The sequence below is a fragment of the Xiphophorus maculatus genome, chromosome 1 (genome assembly GCF_002775205.1).
Source record: "Xiphophorus maculatus strain JP 163 A chromosome 1, X_maculatus-5.0-male, whole genome shotgun sequence".
NCBI classification, from domain to species: domain Eukaryota; kingdom Metazoa; phylum Chordata; class Actinopteri; order Cyprinodontiformes; family Poeciliidae; genus Xiphophorus; species Xiphophorus maculatus.
The window spans coordinates 21,509,009-21,531,943 of record NC_036443.1 but is presented as its reverse complement, the minus strand read 5'-3'; the positions used below and the strand labels follow the sequence as shown (position 1 = coordinate 21,531,943).

General features: G+C 37.4%; 1 protein-coding gene across 2 annotated transcripts in view; it reads left to right on the top strand.

The window, feature by feature from the left end:
- The window catches only part of LOC102216698 (cadherin-4-like), a 264,176-nt gene that overhangs the window by 216,526 nt on the left and 24,715 nt on the right, over positions 1 to 22,935 (top strand). For both annotated transcript variants that reach the window (XM_023337259.1, XM_005811949.3), the window contains 5 exons: positions 1,166 to 1,321; positions 5,976 to 6,120; positions 9,371 to 9,543; positions 13,994 to 14,131; positions 19,530 to 19,715. In XM_023337259.1, the coding sequence (XP_023193027.1) occupies positions 1,166 to 1,321; positions 5,976 to 6,120; positions 9,371 to 9,543; positions 13,994 to 14,131; positions 19,530 to 19,715 (798 nt within the window). The remainder of the gene's footprint in view (positions 1 to 1,165; positions 1,322 to 5,975; positions 6,121 to 9,370; positions 9,544 to 13,993; positions 14,132 to 19,529; positions 19,716 to 22,935) is intronic.

The following is a 22,935-nucleotide window of genomic DNA, read 5'->3' as shown; positions in this document are numbered from 1 at the left end:
GATTAGAAGAAAAAAGCAAGACTATTCGTCTGTGTATGTGCATGTACATGTTTGTATATGTGTCTGTACAGTATGTGCCTACGTACCAGATCTAAGTGTATGATTGAGTCATTTTGATACACTGGCTGATTTCACGAGTTGTCAGGCTGTTAATGGATAGAAATAGGAAGCTCAGAGGTTGGGACTCTATTTGGGCACTAAATTGAATAACTCCTCCAAATGACTCCCAATTACACAGTCCTCCAGTCCGAATCACAAAGCATCATGGTGCACTTAATGCACCTATTAGCTGCCTATCTGGCAAGGAAAGCTGGAGCAAAATGCAAGCCTATTTTTGAAAAGAACATTCAGTTTCCCATATCCTGCAGGTATTAAATATTTTTCCTCTTCTGTGAACTTCTTGACTCAAAAGTTACTTTGCTCTTGTTATGCACCCTGTTCCCTAATTATACAAATGATAAGCTCATGTAGTCATTTTCTCAATTTGTAACTTTTGGTCACAGTGCACCTGTACTTAGAATGCATCTGCATACAGAGGCTTACACGCATTACTGTATCTTGCTTTTTCACATACCCATCCTTTCAAATAAATCCTGAAGTAAAATTTTAATTTAAAGTAGTCCAAAGTAGTCAAACAGAGTGCACGGCGCTCTGTATAAGACTAATGGAATTCTTAAGTATGTTGAGGTGAGGCACAGAAGACATTGTGAAAAACATAAGGAAAGTCCCACCTGATGTAAATTTGAAGGGGAATATTTTATTTATTTAAGCCTGGGTGAGGTTAAAGTTTAGGAAAGAACTTCTACTAATGTTGAGAGTGCACTCTTTTTTCTTTATGTGTATTTGGAATGAATGAGATCCAATATCATGTTTTTGGACATGATATTGGATCTCATATTGTATGTCATGTTGTATATTATAAATAATACATGAGTTGTATTAAAATGCAACTCATGTATTATATATACATGTATTGTTATAATATACAACACTCCACTGTTGTATAATATAAATTCAAAGTTGACTAGCAAAACATCCAAATTGTTTCGTTTTGTGGGTACAGTTGTGAAATCCTCAAAAACAGCACACATTTTTAAACACACTGAGATGCATTGAAAGGCTTAATATCCGTTATGTTGACATTTTCTTTCTGTTTGTCATGCAGATTCGTTCCGACCAAGACCAGGACATTCCAATCCGATACAGCATTACTGGGGTGGGAGCAGATCAACCACCCAATGAGGTGTTCAGCATCGACCCTGTGCTCGGAAAGATGTTTGTCACCAAACCTCTGGATCGAGAACATCGATCTTCTTATCATGTGAGTCTGGTGGCTCTGACACATCTATGAATGATTACATTTCAAATTTGTACCTCTATGGTCTGGATTTGACAGCACTTTTTGAAGAACTTCTACCTTAAAAGGTGTGGAATTAATTTAATTAGTGTAAACCTTGTCAATGCAGCAACTACTACTGAAATGGTCAATAGCAAAAATGCCTGGGAGGCGGAAAGAACAATTCACAAAAGAAAATGCTTCTTAAGCATGTTTTCAAATATTTATATAGTTATTCAATGGATAAAAAAGTTAAAAAATATTGTTTATTTTTTGTACAGCAGAGGGAATTGGGATGTAAGGTCCAGAAGCAGGGGCTTGCCCATTACCTGCAAGAAGTGAAAACATAAACAGGGACTGACAATAATTGCAGTGATCATCATTTTACAATGCAATATTCTCCAGGGAGTAAATTAGTCTTGGCATAAAGATGTTATCTTGACAAAAAACACCAACTAAACTGTTTTTGCAGTGTACTCTTATAGGACTGAAACAATGACCAGAAGAAGTGGGCTTTTCTGGTAAGATGCGTCCCACTTGAGCAAAATAACATCTAAACAACAAGAGTACAAATGTGATAGATGCTACAAATTTTAGTAACTTACTAATTTTGACATGAGATTTTCTTGTAGAGCATTTCTATTGAGTTTCTTCTTTTGTGTCCCACTTTCAGCTCCATATGCAGGTAATAATGTAAGAAAAAAAAAAGATCTCTTTCTCTGATTAAATTGATGTTGGCATTGTTCATAAGGATATGACATTTAAAAAACTCAACATAAATGTCACCCAGCTGGACTTAATGGAACTTTAATGTTTTCAATCCAAAAAACTTAAATGTGAAGTTTTTCATGTATTTCTTCCCTTTGTTCTTTAGCAAACCACAGCTCTTTGACTTTCTGGTCTTTTCTTTTTGTTTACTTCATATTTCATGCAAGGATGGAACACAGTTATGCTCTACTTCTTTTTATTTCAGGAGAATGAGTGCTTTAGAATTCTAAATCAGCCAAGCAACAAGATGCATTCTTATGAAGAGAGAGAAAGAGAGAAAAAAAGTGTTGAAGCCTCTCGATTTTCTGCTGTCTTCATCATGACGCTGTTTCTTGCCAAATGTAGAGCACTGCCTGGTTCAGTCCCTACGCCGTCCCTGGTTTTAAAGATAATAACTTTAATGTGAACTCAGAAATACGTTCTGCCTTCTTCAAACAAGGCAGCAATCTCCTAACTCCTGCTGAGATTGAATTAGGCTGTGGGTTTGTGCGCTGCGACATCGGGGCGGCAGTAGGTTTAGTTGAGGGGTCTGGCTCCTGGCCTGCTATATAGCAGTGGATATTGAAAGAGTAAAGTTGAATTTCACCTCAGGGTGTTCTGAAGATGTCATTTTGCTGAACATAGAAAGGATGGGGAGGATGTTGGTGAAGAGAAGAGCATGAGGAACTGTGGAGTGGATTTTCACATCTTTGTGATAAAATGGAAGCAAGGAGGGGGACAGTTCTCATGGTAATTTGGAAAACTATTCACACCCCATTTAGATTTCTGCATATTTTCCTATTGTAACCAAAAACCTCAATGTCGAATTTTGTCTGACAGAACAAAACATAATACAGCTGTATTTACTAAAGCTCCAAGTCTCTTGGCATGTGCCTTTATCAACTGTGCACATCAAAAGACTAAAAGTTTCAGTTTATATATTAACGCATGCTAATGGCAGCATCATTCTGTGGGGAAACTTTTCTCCATCAAGTGTGATCTGACTGAACTTGAGCTAATTTACAAAGAACGGACAAAAGTTTTAATATCAGTACATGCAAGGCTGCTAGAGACATATTCCAAAAGTCTAATGGGCTATTTTCTGTCACATAAAAGTATGATTAAATACATTGTAGTTTCTTACTGTAACATGATGAAATGTATGAGTAGGTTTACTATTTACAACATTACATTTTACATTCAAAACACATATGCAATAATTCATTCTTTTTTATGTCACGCTTTCACTCCCCATCCATTCACAGAAAGAGGATTTTATCATCCCTTATTCTTTCTTTTGATGTTAATGCCTTGTAATGAATTCAGAGACAGAAGCTCAGCTTGAAAACTGAATGTGAACATTTATTCATAATAGAAAACATATGTGCAAGACTTTATTGTAGGAGCAGAATGTCGTTCATTTTACTTTTGTGATCAAGGTAAACATCCCTGCTGCTTCACACTGGCACAAAAATCAATGAATAGGTCATGTTCAGGGACATGAACATTCCCAAGCAAAGTGAACAGGTTTTGAGAGAATCAAGGAGTTTATTTTGAAATGCCACTGCTGTTCTTTAGTTCTAATTTTTTCTCCTACAGAGGATAAAACAAGCATATGGCCTTAGAATGTCCCTGATTATTTATTTCATTACTCTAGTTTGTTTTTTTGTTTGTTTTTTTCTACTTCCAGACTTCATAAGCAGAGAAAGAGTAAAGCTTCATGTTTTCTGGTCCAAACACTGTGAGAAATCATAGCCTGTGATTTCATCGATCTAAGCATTGCCAAGCTGAATTTCAGATGTGCTGACAGGTTTTTTTTTTGTTTTTCATAGAGTCAAAGGGAAGTGAAGAGATTTCAAGGCTCGCTTTCAAACAAAACCAGACAGAACGTTGGCCGGGGGATCCAGTGCAGTCATTCTGAAACCGACACCTCACTTTTACGACTGAGCCAGCCTTCCATGAAATAAGATGTTTTCCGTTTGGTTCCTGCTGAGATAAAAGTTTGGCGGGCTAAGTGTGAACAGATAAGAAGTCAGGAGAAAGAATACATTGCAAAGGCAATTTCTCTGCAGGGACAGTATTCTGAAGTTGCTATCTAATATGCCTGATGGTAGGAAAAATATTTTAAAAGTTTTGTTGCTGTAGAATTCAGTTATGAAGATCTTATCTTGTTGTGCCAACAGAAATGTTTTTGTCGGGTTTTTTTTCAGTTTGGAGATGCTGTGGCTGTTTGGTGGTTAAACATTAAGTAACTTTACCTCACTTGTTTTTGACGAGTAAAAATTCTGTGATTCTTTAGGGTCAAGAGAAAACCCAGTGAATTATGTAATATATACCAACAATTCTATAGACTTCAGTGGTGGTTTTTGTTGTATAATATTGCAGGTACTCTCCATTTATAGATATTTGTGCTTTTTGCTAAGTTCTATAAAAAAGCTTTCAGATAAGACCCAAATTCAGTCTTTGGCGAAGCAAAAGTCTAGATCTAGTCAGAATAATGAATAACTGTCTGGAGCAATTAGATAATGAAAGTCTCTTGTAGCCGCCTGAGCATCATGAGCTCAATGTCAGTAGGTTACTCTGGGATCACATGAAGAAAAAATTTTTTTATTTAGACTAAAATACTGACTTCACAAGGATACCAAGCAAGTTCCACAAAAAACTTGAAACAACCCCCACCCTACAGACTCGTAATTGTGTTCACCAGTCAACTAATTAGTCTGTAGGGTAAGACAACAGACTTACCCTAAAAACTCAATATGGATTTTTTTTGTTTACTGCATTTTATTTAAAAAAAAAATTCTTATGCCTCTGCTTTAAAGCATAATTGTTTAAAACATAAGTCAATGTTTAGCTCCATCTGAGCAACAGATTAAAAACATATTTAGGGAAAAAAAGAGTAAAATTCTGTCAAATGAGTGAAAAAGGACAATTTTTCTTTTCACTTACACTTGTATTCATGATTTATCAGAAACCAGTTTCTAAATGTTTGGTACGTTTTTTTTTTTGTCCCTTTTTTAGTTGTAGTAATTCTGTCAATGTAGTCATTTTTTTTATTTTGTCACAGTAAAGATGGCACTTCATACATATATTTTACACCTTAAAGTGAAAGTGTTTGACTGCACTTTAATATCCACAATTAATAAAAACTAGTTTGTTAAAAAAATATTTAAATAATGGTAATGAAATCATTTCATTGGACAAATTAAACAAAAAAACTGTTCTTCATGGCAGAATTGCTGATCGCTGAAACAAATAGTGCCCCATGAGTTGTTTGTTTATTAATGTTTTCCAATGAAAATCTGAAATCTTTACAGAACAGTGGGAGATATAGTGAGATTAAACACCTGGACTATAGTTCCAAAATAGGTGTCTTTTGAAGACAGTTGGAAGATGGTATTAAGGAGAACCGAGTTTAACAGGGACTGGAAAACTCACAGCAGACTTTTCCAATTTTTGTTTGCAACCACTGCTGAAAATAATGCATCATGTTGACGCACTACCATAAAATTCCTTCAAGATTCATTATGGTTGTTGGTTCTAGTGAATTTAAATAACTGCACATGATAATAAACATTTTACAGCTGTATTATTCAGTAGCAATTTGATATCAGTTTGTGAGTGGTTCAGTTTTGTTGTGCAAAATATTGTTCAGAACTTGTGTCATACCAACAAGCTGAGTAGAGTTGAAGTATCTTTACTCATCGCGGTAGTATCTGATATACTCCACTCAATAGAGCATTTCCACAGTTGTGTTATTTTTCTGCAACAAGAACATTGGTTTTGTTCAATGACCTATTCAAGCTGGAGCCTTACTTTGATTTAATCCTCCATATAAACCTCTTGAGTGTTGAGCTGTAATCTGGACCTTTTTTCTGTCTCTTTCTCCCAGCTGCGGGCCCATGCAGTGGACATAAATGGGAACCAGGTCGAGAATCCGATTGATCTGTACATCTTCGTTATCGACATGAATGACAACAGGCCAGAGTTCAAAAACCAGGTCTACAATGGTTCTGTGGATGAAGGTTCTAAACCAGGTAATGACACAGAAGAGAAGGTAAAGGGATAATTTATCCAGAGCAATTCCAGAAATTAGTTTGTTGCAGTAGCCAGTGTAAGTCTACAAAAGATCAGTGGTGTGAATTAGAGGAAAGAACGCTGTCATTACAAGTGTTGTGCAAATGTGAATATTGGGCAGAACAGAGAATTTTTCATTCCCTTTGATGTATAAGTCTCCCTGTGTCTTACAGCTTTTCATTTAGCCCAGAAAAACAAAGACTTTAAAGCAATAAGCATTCTCATGCTGGTGAAAATATTGAGGATTAAATGTACCAAATGTGGTTGCTACTGGCTCGTTTGATATCAAACCTTGGAGCAGAAGTATACCAGAGATGTGCTCTGTGTGCAGGCATTTGTGAGTTTGAGTCTGATGAGCCCAACTTTATAATGCTGGAGGTGATCTGAAGAGGTGTCCAGGTGCTCGTTTTTTTTCCCTAAATCCTTTGTTTACTTTTTTCATTCTGCATTTTTTCAGAATGATCTTTTCTTTCCGCCTTCTGTTAGCGTTCCCCCAGCCTTGCCCCACACAGCATATGAGTCTCTATGGCATGCATGACATTAAGCTGAACAATAATCATAAAAAAAGACTTTTAGAATTTGGAGCTCCAGTGGTTTCAAAGGAAGGCCAATTACAGACTTGAATTAGTTTGCAAATTAAAGAGTCATTATGGGGACGTAATCCTGTCAGGCACAGCTTAGGACGCCCATACAAAGGGTCCACATTAAACCCCATATGAGTGCAGCTTAATGAAATTACCCCAGTGATGTGTGACACATTGTGATTCTTCATCTTTCACTGTATCCCTCCATCTCAAGTGAAAAGTGTTGGGTGGGGACTGGTAGTCTCTCGGCTTGGAATCAAACCAAACACGCAGTCAGTCCTCTGTTGCTCTCCTTCTCTTTCCTGTTCTCTGTTCATAACATCTTTTTTTTTTTCTTGTCTAACTAAGAGGGCTTTAGAGTGCTCCCTCTGGCCGAGTCATTGACAAATGTTGCTTTGAAACGTAATGAAGTTTGAAATGGGAGCTGCGGTTACAATTATCCTCGGACAGGGGCTGTCAGTGGCATGATATCACTATCTCTGGCAATTAGAATCAACTAGCAAAGAGGGAGAAAGAGATGGAGAGATTGGGTGACAGGCAGCGGGATCCCACAGAGTTTTATGAGAGCGTGGAGACTTGAAAGCAAACAAGCAAAACATTCATGGAAGCACAGAGGCTTATTCTTCAAGTAATGGGTGACTCATCAGGAGGGGCTCATGCATTTAGGCACTTATGTAGTGATACCTTCTGCATGGATGTAAACTGCACCCTATTTCTCTAACATTACATAACAATACTGCTCCTGTAAACAAATACTGGGAACTTTCTTGTCACTGAATTAATACGTGTATTCAAAAGTTGAATTATACATTATTTATTTTAGGCCTGCAAAAATATTGTAGTTTTTAAATGGATTTTAGCACATCTTCACCTAGCAACAATAAGCAAAGAAGATAATATATAGGACTGTTGGGGGATATAATTTCTGAGTAACTGGACTTCAGAACAAAAAAGGTACCACACTAAACATCTCAAAGCAAAACAGAACATTAGAAAAGACATGTTTCTTTCAATTACTAATAGTTTTGCTGTGGTTGGACAGCATAATAAAGGAAAACCAAATGTGCTACACATCAGCACAATCCTGTGGGAAGGTGCTACGCTGCCAGATGTAAAGATCAAAACTCTTGTCTTAATCAGCCCGTTGACTGTGAGTCAGTGTCGCCTGGCAAAGCAGCTAGTTGAGGCGTTTTCCACATGTGGGCGGACGAATTTGGCAAATGCTGTCCACGCGGTCATTTGCAAAATTGAACAATCATACTACAGTAAGAAAAATCCTTTTTTACTAAAAATGCAGTCACAATTCAGTAACAAAAATCTGATTAATTTAGATTTGTATTGGATTAAATGGGAGTGAGGCCAAAAAAGTATTCCGTGGGTCTGGTTGTTTTGGTTTGGCACACATATGATAGAAAGACACTTGTAAAAAATTGGAAGCCCTGAAGCATTTTTAATGTGTATTTTTTTGTTGTTTTTTTAAACTGAAGCGAATAATAAATAATACAATTTTGAACATGTCTCAATCTCTTCTGGTTCATAATTCCACCTTCATTCATCACTGCTCTGCCCTTTCTCCTTTTGCCTTATCATTTGGTTTCATTCTATAAAATACAAAAATGTTGTGGGTTGGATGGCTATAGAATTTGCCTAACTGTAATCAAACATAGAGAATATTTCACTTTTTTATGAACAAGTATATGCCAATGCAAAAATTGTGTTTACAGGTTGTAATTTTGTTTGAAAAGAAAATGTCTGCGAGACCAGAAAAAATTATTAATGCGAAACAAGTAATTATTAAATAGTATGTATGTGATGTTTTCTCTGAGCAGTTAGCCCTGCTCTCATGTATGGAAGTTGACAGGAGTAATCGGCTTTCACTTCCAATCTTGGGTAGAGGCTTTTCCTTTTTCTTTCCAACATGTTTATTAATCACTGTGTGAACTCTACCCGCAAACTGTTTGTGAATTGCTGAAGTTGTTTCTTTGCTGTCAAATGTCATAGATGTATGTAGCTTGATAAAAAAAATCTTCAAAAACGTTTCAGAACCATTGCCGGGGAAAAAAACCCCTCATAGGTCAAAGCAGAAAACGTTAAAACAGAGCAAGCTCAAAAGTTTAAAGATTGTGAACAGTCAGGCAAAGAGTTGAATGTGAGGCAATGTGAGATATTCTGCCTCTGTGCAAGTTACTGGCAAAAATCAATAAATCCATCTGGAGAAAACTGAGTTTAAGAAAAATGTCCTGATGAATGGCAAGATTTTTTTAATTTTTAATTTTAATTTTGTCAAACATTTTCATGATACAGTGTCATAGATCCAACAGTGTCATAGATCCTCCACCATACAGAACAGTAGAAATGTTTTTTTTTGTTTGTTTTTTTTTTCCATATACTCATTTATTGTAACTCATGTAACCCACCAGGAGTGTTTGTTGCCCATGGTTTTAGTCTCGAACCTGAGAAAAACAGAATGGAACATGAATGGAAATGAACAAGGAAATTATCAAAACATAAATTAACACCAAAACCCAAACATAGCAATACAACAATAACATAGAAAGTAGTATTTTCAGCAATAAGAGCAAAATTAACTGCATCTGCATGTTGACCAAACGTTTGTCTTCGCCAGGTACTTATGTAATGCATCTATCTGCATTTGATGCCGATGACAACACCACAGCTAATGGAATGGTGCGCTATCGGATCCTGTCCCAGACACCGCACAGCCCCATCCCTAACATGTTCACCATCACCAGTGAGACAGGGGACATTACGACAGTGGCGCCTGGACTCGACAGAGAGGTTTGTCTTTCATGTTTCACACTTCACAAAGATATTGTGACAGTGAGGAAATGGGTACTTTTAAATCCGAGAACCCCTTTGGGTTTCACCATGTTTAAGTGGGCATAAGACACATCTTTATTTTCTCTTAAGGACCACTTTTTTTTAACAGTATTGTTTACTCTGTCAACACTTTTAAATCTCATGTAGCCATTTGTCAGAACATATTTCCTCCACACAAACACAAACATCAACTCCTGTGTTTTTCTTTTTGTTTTCCTTTTTTTTTTTTTTTACAGTAAATAGTCTTTGGTCACCTTGTTTATAGAGCTCTAAAAGTTGTGACAAGATCCAAATGTGTTTATTCTCGCATCAAGGATGTGCCAGTGACAACTCTGCAAAGACATCTGCGAAACAGATCATCCTCCCAAACTGTCACTACTGACAGACCTATTAACAACACATCATGCTGCGGTGGGCTGCTCATGGTGTGTTGTTCATGCCTGTGAGTGTGTGTATGGCTGTGTGGTAGAGACAAAGGAAATTTTTTGGAGATGGAATGCCCTTGACACCTGTCAGACAAACACAAAAGCCCATATAACCACATCTGTGCTCGGTAAAACAAGAGCAGCGGAGGGAAAAGGAAAAGCTGAGGGGGAGCAGGAGAACAAAAACAGAGCTGAATAGATGGGGTATTACCGTGATGAGCGAAGAACTGAGTGTGAATTTGGCAAAGAAAAAAATGCTGTGACAGAGACGGAGAAACAGGGCAAGACAGTGGGGTGCCAGAGGGAAAGAAAGGTATGAGGCCAACATGTACTAAACATTTCCCAGCTGAACCGCTGCTGCTTATTTTTGCTGTTTTATCTGCACTTTAGCAAATCCAGACACTCTCCCTAAAATGTAGGATTAAACTCCTCCTATGCCATTTTGTACTTAAAAGAACTCTTACTGACATAATTATTTTGCCTTTTACTTCATATGATGTTATAGGTTGAGTTCAGTGTCACCAGTTTTCTTTTTTCAGTAGCTGTTCTAACTACATATTACTACTTGCATTGTAATCTCACAGCAATTTAACTCTACTCCTTCCTGCTTTTTAAAGAAAGCTCAGCAAATTGCCTGACAAAAGAGTAGAGATGTTGAAGCAGATATGAACAGCATCACTTAGATGCCTTCAGTACAGTGAAAAAATATAAATACCTCCTGAATGTTTATTCATGTTTTAACACTACAACCACAAACTTTTATGTTTTTTTTTATTTTATTTTAAAGACCCAAAAAGTTGTTAATGATAGTGAAGTGGAAGGAAAGTAATACATAAAAATTGCATTGTTTGTGTTTTATTTATTCTGATTCTGCCAAATGAACTATTGTGAAACCAATTGTGTTCACCAGTCAACTAAACAGTAAACAGAACTGACTTGTCTGCAATTATATGACACCAAAAATAAAAAAATAAATAAAAAGTAAAAAAAAAAGATGGAAGAGTTCAAATCAAAGCTTTCATTTATTAGAACAACCCAGGTAAAGTCCAGATCTATGTCAAATTGGACTTCAAAAATGATGTTCACAGATGTTATTCATACAAATTGATCAAGCTTCACTTATTTTGCAAACAAATGAGCAAAAAATCTTTGGTGTGTCATACACACACCAAAGAACTTGCAACTACAATTGCATTGAAAACTTATTCTAAAAAGTATTTATCCAGAGAGGACTGAAAATTGCTGCAATCCACACTTCTCCCATTTTTATGCATAAAAATAAACACTCACAACCAACAACAGGTATTATTTTGTATTTGATTGTCATATAAAAGTTTTGGGTTTGTAACCTAAAAAAAGTTGAAAAAGTTTTACACTTCTGCAAAGATACTGCGTACACTTTGCCATCCAAGCTGACTCAACCAATTTAACTTAATCTGCACTCTAAGATGTCAGCAAGTCTTGTATAAAGACAGTGTTATTATCTTTCAAGACCTTGTCAAAGACACTACTACCTATTTGGCATGTCTATACTTCATGTTAATAGAGCTGTAAATGTGCCTGTGGGATCCATGTGAAAAGGTTAAGAGTTTAAGTGTGGCTAAAAGCCGGTATCTTTAACCTCTTGACCATAAAATCTCATTCTGATCAGAGCATCTTCAAAGTGGCATAACTTGTGAGATGTTGCTGTAACATAACATCTATTATTAACCTTAAGTGGGCCAAGGAGGGACACCTAGTACAGCAGAGAGAGGGTCATTGAAGCTCAAGGTTCATTGATGGCTTAGGGACCAAGAGCTTGTGCAGCTGGTCTATATATTAAACTGTGATGGCATAACCTTGTCAAACTTGGCTGTAGAAGTAAAAGGCCTGTGGGCCGTATGATTCTGTTGTGGTGCTAAATTTAAAAAGCTATTAGAAAGTTAGTGATTTGCTGCATTCAAGCTATGTAAGTGCAAATTTATGGAACTTCTCTGTTTGCTTCAAAAAAGACCTGCAGTATAATTGTCACCACAAAACCAAGATCTGTTGTGACAATTACAACGAAGACATTACATACAGCCATGACTTTGTCAACAAACATGAAGCTAGAGTATAAAAGCTATGTGTGAAAATCCATTTCGGAACCTCCCTTTGGAAGCAACAAATTTAGAGTCATTTTCTTTTTTGATTTGTGAGTCACACATAATCGTGTATGTTGCTTTGGAATATACAGTAGTTTTAATTCATCAAGGTTTGTGGGTATTTTTTTATATAATTACATAAGGTCCATGATGTCATATAAATCTGATTGAAATCTGGATTTCCTTTTGAGCTGTTGCAACAGCTACTTCAGACATTACTAAAAATCTCCTGTGAATAATCCTTCTCACTTTAGTTTTATGAAAATTACTTTAAACCCTTCCCAGTTTGATGGACAGTGAAAATTGGTTATCTACGGTCATTCTTTGCAGTATGTTAAACGCATCGTCCATATGTTGGGTTTTGTAAACTTATTGTTAGATTTGAATTATTTTATAACCTGGAAAAGATTAGCTTTTTTTTCTGATGTTCTTTGGCATCAGTGATTGAGGCACTAATGACATACCTCTGTTTTTATTTTAGTGTTCCTAGAAAACAGATAGGAAGCTTGTAACTGTGCAGTGAAGAAAAATGTCTGTGCTTTTGATGGGAAAATGCACCAAAAACATCACTAATCATATTTTAGCCAGCATTTTTGCATTTTGAAACCTTGACAGTTTAAACACCACAAAGTACTTTGTAGTCTGATTTGTGAAAAGTGTTATGTGACTGCAAAAGCAATAATTAAATGACCTATTTTTGTCAGATTTCACAGCTTTCTTGAAAACCCTGCTGTGTCCTGTCCTCTCCTCTGTTCTTTCCCTTTAAAATGCCTGCTTCCTCTTCTTTTTTAACTCGCACATTGATTCTCTGCTAACTGGTCTGCAGTGGACTTTTAAAGAGCTTGTTGACAGCAACAGACCTCAGCACTCCAGAGGAAACTGGGTGTGCTGTGGTATTGTTGCAACCCGAGAGTTTCAGAGAAGCTCTGCATAATTACTTCGTTGTCTAATTAGTGAGTGTTATGTACAAGCTGTACACAGGCTGATGGGACAGCCTTGCAAGAACAAGATATGTAGAAAGAGAAGCGTCAATGTGTGCTTGTGTGTTTACGTTAATGTTAATGAGTGTGTGCTCAAGGTTGGAGTTCAGCATCTCATTTAGCATCAAGATGAGAGGAACCAAGAGGAGCTGTCTAATCCTCCTGATGTGGCGTCCTGGTCTAATTGGGATATTTACTTGGTAATTAGCAGGTGAGAGAGAGACAGTGGGAATATAATTGGGAATCTCAGTGACAAGACACATTATCCAGACAGTCGGCTCCTGGGCTCTATCCTTCCTGCAGCCCATTAACTGCACCCTGGGATAGAAGAAGAGAATAAGAAAGCTGCAAAAGAAGAACGTATGAAAGAGCTGGATGAATAAGAAAAAAACACAAGTGCTGCTGTACACAGAAACACAAATAAGGAAAAAAAAAATCTCATCCCACTGAAGTGACATTGTGTCATTTCAAAAGAGGGAATGGCATTTATTATTCCCTCATATTACTGCTTCACAGATAGTCTATTAATCTCTGTCAGTTGGATCATTGTCTCCACATCTGTTGATCAGTGGTACTGAATAAGCAGCACGGCTAACGACTTTGATGGCATGCTGTACCCGTGGGGAGGCTTCACAGTGCAGCCTCTGGATGGTGTGATGTCTGGCCAGGTTCCACCAAGAAACATTTCGGTTCAGTCAAATGAAAGACTTTACCCTTATGATTCTGTGTTTCAAATAAAACCATGGCCCACCAAAAAAGGCTTTGTTTTTCTTCTGGGAGCCATAGTCTGTAGACTATGTGCTCACAGAAGAGAAAATTATCTTTTGATGAATAACTGCATTACTATGTCTCCCCCTTTTTTTCTTTTGTCCTTTCTCAGAAAGTGTCCCAGTACACCATCATTGTGCAAGCCACAGACATGGAGGGAAACCTCAACTTTGGCCTTTCCAACACAGCCACTGCCATCATCACTGTCACGGACATCAACGATAACCCTCCCATGCTGACCTCAAGAACTGTAAGTTATTACAAATATGGAAGTGTGGAGAAGGTAACTGTTTAGAGAATGAGAGGGTCTGGGTTCAAAGAGGATGGTGAAAATGAAAAGAAGGCTGGAGGGAAAGTCCTGAGAGAAGAATGTGTAGCTATAGGAGAAATGAAAAGCAAAAAGAAGTAGCAGTTAAAAGAGTAAGGACGAAATGAAATTCAATTTTGGCTCAATTGTATTGATACACTAACATTCCACACTGATTTTAAGGCTCAAAGAAAGAAACTCAATTCCCTTTGAATCAGAACTTTCAACAACATGGACAACAGTTCCAACAATATTGTGTGGCTATAAAACATAATTTACAGCCACACTTTTAAAATACAGAGAATGCCTACTTGTTTTCCTGTAAAGAACACTTAACACATGAGCAACCATGATCTATATTATTGACTTCAGTCTGCAAGAATACTTGATCCTGCAAATGGTTAATGATTGTTGTCATCATAAGGATATTTAGAATGATCATTGCATTACACTGGGTCATTACTGGGAGCAGCGTAAAAATTAAAAGTCCAATGTAATGTATTTTATGTAATGTATTAAATCACTAGAGAGGGAAGACATTTCCCTTTTGGCTGAGTCTTACATCAAGTGTGTCACTTGTAGTGTACGTTACAAGATGGCTAAAAGCAGAGTCAGTTTCCTGCACTTCTAATTAATTATAAACAGTCTTGGTAAATGTCAAAATTTCTCTTTTGCAGTATTCTCTTAATACTGCAAAATTATTCATACCACTTGAATATATTCATGTGTAGCACTTGAACATATTCATAAGTTCAAGTTCTACAGTCACAACCTTAAATGTATGTTATTGGGATTTTACGTGAAGACCAACACAAAGTATATTGAAATTTTAAAGTGGAAGGAATGAGTGTCACGACCCAGCTCATGAGGTTCTGACAAAATAGGGAAACACAAGGCAAATTAATAAGTGATTATTACACTAACATATGTTTTGCAAAAATGAATAGACCAAACTATTGGCAGAATGCCAACCCAAAACAAACTGATACAATAACTAACACAAACCCTAACTAATTCAAGAAAAGCAAAACCTGTTAACAAAACATCAAACCCAACATAAATATCAGGACTACCAGGCAAGCTTGAGCTGTAACTGATGTGAGGAGCAGCTGGTTTTAAATAGGCTGGGAAGACTGGCTCAGGTGCTCCTGATTTCTCTGCCTGCTCTCAGGCAGAGAAATCCAATCCACAGCCACTTTACCTGAGAAACAGAGCAGGTAATATAAAGCAGTTGGAGAACATTACAATGAACCAAACTCAGGACATTTCAGTCTATCATCCAGAATTAAAAGGAGAATGGTACAGTTGCAGGACTAATGGACTAGGCTCATTTATCAGAGAACTTGGGGGAGCTGTATAGGTCCACTGCCCTGGCTGAAGAATATGTTGACAAGACAACAATTATTCACATAAGATACCCCAAATAAGTCATATATACAATTTGCTTCAAGCCAAACAGGGGCCACAGCATGCCAAAGAATGCTGTGGCATTAAAATAGCCCTAAAGCATATCAAGTATTTAAAGGCTCATAATTGCAATAACTGCACACTGTACATGGTCCTACAAAACATTGACTTATGGGGCTGGATACAAATGCACTCCATACTTCTCAGTTTTAGTTTAAAAACAAAAAATATGACAACCCTAAATAAATTCAATCAAATTTTGAGTTTAAGATGACAAATATGGCTAAGCTCAATCAATGTAAATACATTGGAAGGCATGGTCTCATTCATCTTGTTTCCAAATAATTCTGAGCAAAGCACTCAACTGTTTGTAAGGCAGGCAAGTCGTTTGGTTTGCCTAATGACTGCTGAGACTGCTACACCCAACTCTTAACAGCACTGTGTGGGATTAAGAACTAGATGGAAGAATGGGTGGACGAAAAGCCCTTTGCTCTCCGACTCCCGAAGCAGATATTAATACTTTGGCAACAATGTGCTCAGCCTTTCAGTTGGTAGGAAAGCAGTTAGCATTAGTATTTGCTCTGGGGACTATTAGGACTCTTACAATGTTCAGCTAGCACCGACGTCAAGCATGTGTCAGCTACAAACCTTGTCAGAGAGGTGCTACATCACACAGAAACATGCAGAGAAACAAGCAGGGAAAAGATGAAGAAAGAAAATCTAGAAAATAAATGTGTATATGTTTAAATGTACTGATGAGCAGACCACATATTAGACTCCAAAAAGAAAAAAAAGGAAAAGGGAGAATGACAAGGAGACAAGGAAGAATGAGGGAGTACTTTGTCACTCAAGCAATTTTCTACAGTAGCAGTGATGAAGTGCAGACAGGCCTTGTTGTAAATCAGTAGCCTTCCCTGACTCCTTTTTCTGCATTAACATTCCCTACTGATGGTGGTGTATTGATGATGCAGGGCAATAACAGATTGATATCCTCTAACTGGATTCCACCTAGTTTAAGTGCATTTCCATCAGCGTCACATGAGGAAGTTAATATTATCAGGAATATTGATGATAAACTTTAGTAGAGGTTTAGGATTCACGATGAGGAAAGCACTTTCACCCACTCCCCTCATAAATCATCCATTTTAGTAGGGGGAGATAACATGAAAAGCCATTTTGTTGGGATTGCAGGCCATTATGCAAATATTTAGTTTTAGCAATAAACCCCATAGATCTTTCAGCATGTCCCAGAAATATAAAGTTTGGGGAATTTGTCTTTAATGTTGATGATTAATATTTCATCATGCCTATCAGAGGCTGGCCTATTTTTCAAGTAGTCACAGAGTTTGTGTATGTGTGCAGATGCGAAGCCTCTGGGTGTTTATTGCATTACGTCTCTAATACAGATAGATTTGATAAAATGAATCAAATTGTTTATACCTTTTGTGTTTACTCCATTGCTGCTATGTTTCCATATGGCATTGTAGATAAGTGCAGGGATGCACAATCAAACTAGTTTGTGCAGGACTCTCTACCCTGGTTTCTTGGCCTCCTGCCTGTGCTGCCCTTACAAAGTTCACATGATGAAGCTCCCTGTCACTTTTCGCCTCTCCTTCTGCCTTACTCTCCCCCTTGTAGTTTTCTCATGGCCAAAGTAGTGACAGAAGAGTAAGGGTGCTGGCAAGAGGTATTATGTCAAGTGTTGAGAGAAAGCCAGCAGTGCTCATTGCCAATCACAATCAAAGGGATCCACCCTTATTCCCTCATGTCCAACACTTGGAGTTAAGATTTGCTATCACTTAGAAGAAAAGCTGCCTAATTAGATGTTTGCGTCTCTGCCTTAAGGTAGTCTTATTACAATTCTACTCTGAAAAACCACAGACCCATGTACTATTCTAGAATTATAGTAGCCAAAGGAAATTTTTATTAAACACTCGCTAATAGAGAATTTAACCAGAACCACCTTCACAGTTATTTGCACCTCTAGTAAAGACATAGAGAGCCTTAAGATGAATAAATCTTGTATTGCAGAAGCATATGTCCGTTTTTACAAAAATAAAAAAGACCCATAGGAAATAATTTTGTTGTTGACAGAATCACCATTTTAACACATATTGGCATGCCTCTCCATACCTATAAAACAAATACAACTGAAGACTGTTTTTAAAGTGTTTTGAAGCTCTTAATTAGTTACCCAATACTTCCTATTTTTTTCCTGTGGAATACATACAATATGACAAGGGGCATATTTCTGTTGACCAGATAGCTAGATGGAAAAGATGTCATTCTCACCATTGCAAATAATAAGAAGGGTAGCAAAAGGAAAACAAATATATGTAAAAAAAAAATACTGCAGCTGAAGTGTGGTTCTGGAATCAGGAAGTCTCCAGAGCAACAATAGACTATGTAGTTTTCTGCCTATAGGACTTTAACTTTAAATTTTCAAACATTATCATGTTATAACATGGTAATAATATCGTATGAACAATATAATTATTGTATCTCGTTGTGTCACATTTATACAATATAATCATCATATGTATGCAATATAATTATCACATTTGTACAATACAATTGTCACATTTATGCAATATATTGTTTGTACAATAAATTATCACGTTTGTAAAATAACAAATATATTATCATGTTCATACAATATGTTATTATGTTTGTACAATATAATTATAATGATATAACGTGATAGTGCTCAAAAATTTAGTTTCCTCCTTGAGAGCAACACGCTTCTGTACCTTTCAGTTCCCCCCCCAAAAAAACTTGTAACTGCAGTGTTGCTAATCAGAATGTGGTGAATCCTTTAAAGGCTTTGATCATAACTGGTTAACACGTGCCCTTAGTTTTTACTAAGGGCAAGTTACTCAGAAACAAGATGTTGAAGGATTCCTAAGAGAACCTCTGAGCTTCCTCTGAAGTTTATTTTACTGAATTGGTTTTGGGGAGTCCCTGAACCAAACTACAGCAATAAATCACACAAGCACACACAACAAATGCTCAGACAATAACATACGACAGCCTGCCTACTTAGCCAAACCAGACAGTGCATCAAGACCACCCGGACTTGTCTGTTGTCTTAAGAATGTCATTGACTCTCTGAACAGCTCTCCTGACGCAGCCCTCTAATCTGCCCGGTGCTGTCGGCTGTTTGCTGGTTGATGTGAGCGTCACCAAGCAGGGTATTATGGTCTGTTGGAGTGTTTGGTCTGTGGCTTTGCTCTTTGATATCCTTCACCCACATAAGCGGCTCAGTAGCTCATCCATGCCTGTTACCCGTGGTGACATGGTAACTGCGTGGTGCTACACGCCAGTTACCTCCAGATGAGTTGAAAACACAACATGACCTCGTGTGTCTGGGCTTGTCAAGTTGTTTACATAGGTGGGTCTGTGGTCAACTTGTGTTTTGCAGACTTCTTGTAGCAACAGCGTCAATTATTCCCTGAGTTTGTTCAAAACAAACAAGAATCCCCATCATAACCGGCACATGACAGACAGCGGCTCGCTGCTCATCAGGCTTATCAGGACAAAGCACATGTATTTGTAAAGCATGGGGACGACCAAAAACTACTTAGATACACTCAAACAGATGTTTCAAGCCTCCCGGCTGATAGCTATTTTCCTTTGCAAACATTTCCCCTCCTTGTCATTCTGGATTTCAGAGGAATTAAATATTATTGTTCATCAAAGAATACCAAAAAAAAAACATTAAAAGTAAAACTATGTCCCTATTTGCATCTACTTGCTAGTGTATAAGCTGTGCTTTCTCCTTGCTTGTGGAAGTGAGATAAATTACTTTAACTAAAAGACTCGAAAGGATTATGTTCTATAAAGGGGCTCAATGGATACAAAAGGAATACAAGACCAGTAAAAGTAACTTTGTTTCAGAGAGATGTAGCTTCCCATTTTTCTCTGCTTCTTACAGTTTTCTGGCGAGGTCCCAGAGAACACAGTGGATGTTGCGGTGGCTAATCTGACTGTAATAGATGCTGACCAGCCTCATTCTCCTAACTGGAACGCCGTTTACAGGATCATCAGTGGGGACCCAACTGGGCACTTTACCATCCGCACTGATCCCATTTCCAACGACGGCATGGTCACCGTGGTGAAGGTAACATACTATGTTTAAGTGAAATTCTAAACTTTATGGCATTTCTGAGGTTATTATAGTGGGAAGTACCAGCTTTCCTTCTATGCAGAATATCAGATTCCCCTGGATTTAGGTACAAACTATTATAATAGGTGACAGAGTTAAATGAGGACAGGTGGAGGTCTTTGCCTTTCACATGCCCCTTTGTGTCCAAAAGAAGGATTGGAGGCTAATGTGCCCTTCAGAAACAGCTCATGCACTCAAACACACACTTTAATGCGGTGGCTGGTGAGGCCACTGCAGCAAATTAGATATTGATTTCTCAATTACAATGGCAATGGTTTTATACACTCATAATGTTCTCACTACCATGGTAAATGACAGTAACAACAAAGCCATGTCTTGTTACAACTTGCTATGTTAGCGACAAGACCACTCAGAGCAAAGCTGACCTCATAGTTTAAGGCCCCAGCTACGTTACTTCAATTGTGTTTTTTTTTGTTTTTTTCAAATAGCTATTGTTTTCTTCATGTTTGACTCTAATCCCTATGCCCCACCAGCACAATTTTTAAAATGTAAAGTACTTTTACACTGAACAGATATTCTTTAAAGAAGTATCAGGTGCATGAGGCTTTTATTTTTTAGCACTCAAAGACCACATTTCTACATATTGATCATCTTTATATATTGTGGGATTTATAACCATAAATCCCACAATATATAAAGATTCATACAGATTCTTTAAAATTGAAATCCTAGAGTAAAGGTTATTTGTGCAACCTTTACTCTTTTGTAATAAATAAATAAATGGATTTAAAATTCAAATTTCACAATACTTGTCTGTATTGTTACAGTCGTATCCACGTTTTCTATTATTTTAAATATACACTTGTTTCTGCTTCTTTAATGCAGTGTTGAATAAAAAGTATTAGTGATTTAGACATCAGAGTTATGAGTTAACATTTTCAATCCGGTCTTTTGAATCTCTAAGAATAGACCCTGTTGAAGCTTTTAACCCATTTTTGGGTTTGAAAACTTAATATGGAATGCTTGATTAAATCAGTCAGTCTTAAATTAGTATTCTATTATACTAAAGTAACCCAGGATTGAATTAGTCTACATTTGACTCATGAGTAGCTTTGCAAACTAAATTAAATTTGTTTTTCACGCTGCAGTCAGTAGTGTATGGAAAAAAGTCAGCAATCTAGCATTATGATTACTTTTCCATTTGTAAATGTTTCTACTACATTAGAAGTGCTTAGTGGCCTTCAACTTCAAGAACTGCATTTATATACTTGCATGTATCTGTATGTATTTGTGATACTTATCCTCATAAGGCTTGATGTAAGTGCTTCTATCATGTTGCAAATGTTTTACAGATAATACTATTATAGTACAGTGACCTTCTGGAGCCAAGGATGTTTTCAGCATCTATCTGACTTCTGCAAATCACATCTCACAATAATGTTAACAAATAGCACTAACATGCCATTATAATTCCCTCTGCAGCCTGAGCAATGAGCACTGGTGTTTTGCTTCTCTTCATTATCTCTAGATGACTGACTTTAATAATCCATTCCTCTCACTCCCTGTGAAATTCAGCAGGCAGCTGGGTAGCCGTAAGCTTGCACTGAGACCCATGGGAGGTTATCAGGAAATCATAAAATAAGAGACAAGCCACCCCCTGAGAGGAAATAAGCAATACACTGTCTCGACAAATAAACAGAGGACCTTCAGCTCACACAGAGACAAAAAAGTGAACCCAAGCATTCATGTTGGACAACTTGTGAAAGATGAAATGTAAAAACCACATAAAGGCTTTGCACTGTTGCAGTTTTCTCTCTCTTTTTTTTTTCTTTTTTTTACCAAGGTATCTAGGGAGACAAATGGAATCATGCTAACACTCAGGTAGGCATCAGTCTACCACAAGGACCTTGAGCTTCTGTGTAAACAAGGCGTTAGGTCTTAACCAGAACATGTCACGCACTTATGCTGCTCTCTGGAGTATTTCAAGAGACTAATTCTTATTTTGCCACATGGTAACGAAGTCCGTAGACAAACAGACTCACATGGAAAATGCACAAACAGATCCACTTGCTTTGAATGAGTCATTAAGATATGTAAATCATAGATAATGTTAACACACAAGATGACAGGGGGAAGAGAAGGCGAGGATAAAAGTGTGGGTGAGGTAGATTTCCCGGGATTGAGAAACGCGGCCCACTGTGAGCTTTAGATCACAGAGAGCTGAGGTAGGGCAGAGGTGAGGAACCCACAGGGTGGGAATTTGGAGTCCGGCCGGGCAAATTATGTAAAAGGGAAGGAGAGAAATGGGTAAAGTGGTGCAGAGGAGAGGCAAGACAGGATATCTCATAGGCAAAAGATGGAAGCCATGTTATTGACCTCTCACCCCTGTGGTTTCCCTCAGGCTGTGTGAGTCTGCGTGAATGTGTGTGTTTTACTTTAGGCTTCAGCTATACTCCAGACCTCCCGATGCTCCAAAAGACCACAGGCTTTAGATCAAAGAGCCACAAGCGTGGTTTGCCTTTAAATGGGCTCCCAGTGCTCTATGCGAATACACACGTCTTTGCTTACATTAACTAAAATCTACATGCACATGCAAGCATGGGCAAAATATTGCAACAAGTAGCACACATGAAAACAGTCCTACCACTGTGCTGGGGTCAACAAATCATCTTGATTAATGATGTTTTTTATATTCACTCTGATAACAGTGAAGCAATGCAACGTGAGGATGTGCTCAGAGTCTTTAACTTCACCATCAAGCACAAGCTTTGCAGCCGTGATCATCATCACGCTGTTAAATGTGCAGCACTTACAGAAGGCATATTGGTTCTGTTTTATCATTTAATTTGTTTTGTGTCATTTGAACCTTGTCTTGTTGCCTCCATTAGGAAAAAAAAATCTAGATGCCTTGAAGACATTCAAATACGCAAGCCATAGCAACAGCACATGGAGTTAGAGCATCGTTTTTATGTATGTTTACTGGTTTGTGGCAGAACTATTTGACATGCTAAAGCTGTTCAATTATCTTATCAATCAGACAGACAATGACAGAAAGAAAAATGTTGATCAGGGTTTTTATTTTAAAATGAGCATGATTATAGTAAACACACAAGTGACTACTTAAAATTTTGTTACAAAGTCTTTGTATTCAGAGGAAGGACTGTAATACAATAAATAATAGGAATAAGTGGAAAACAATCATGGAAATAGTTTT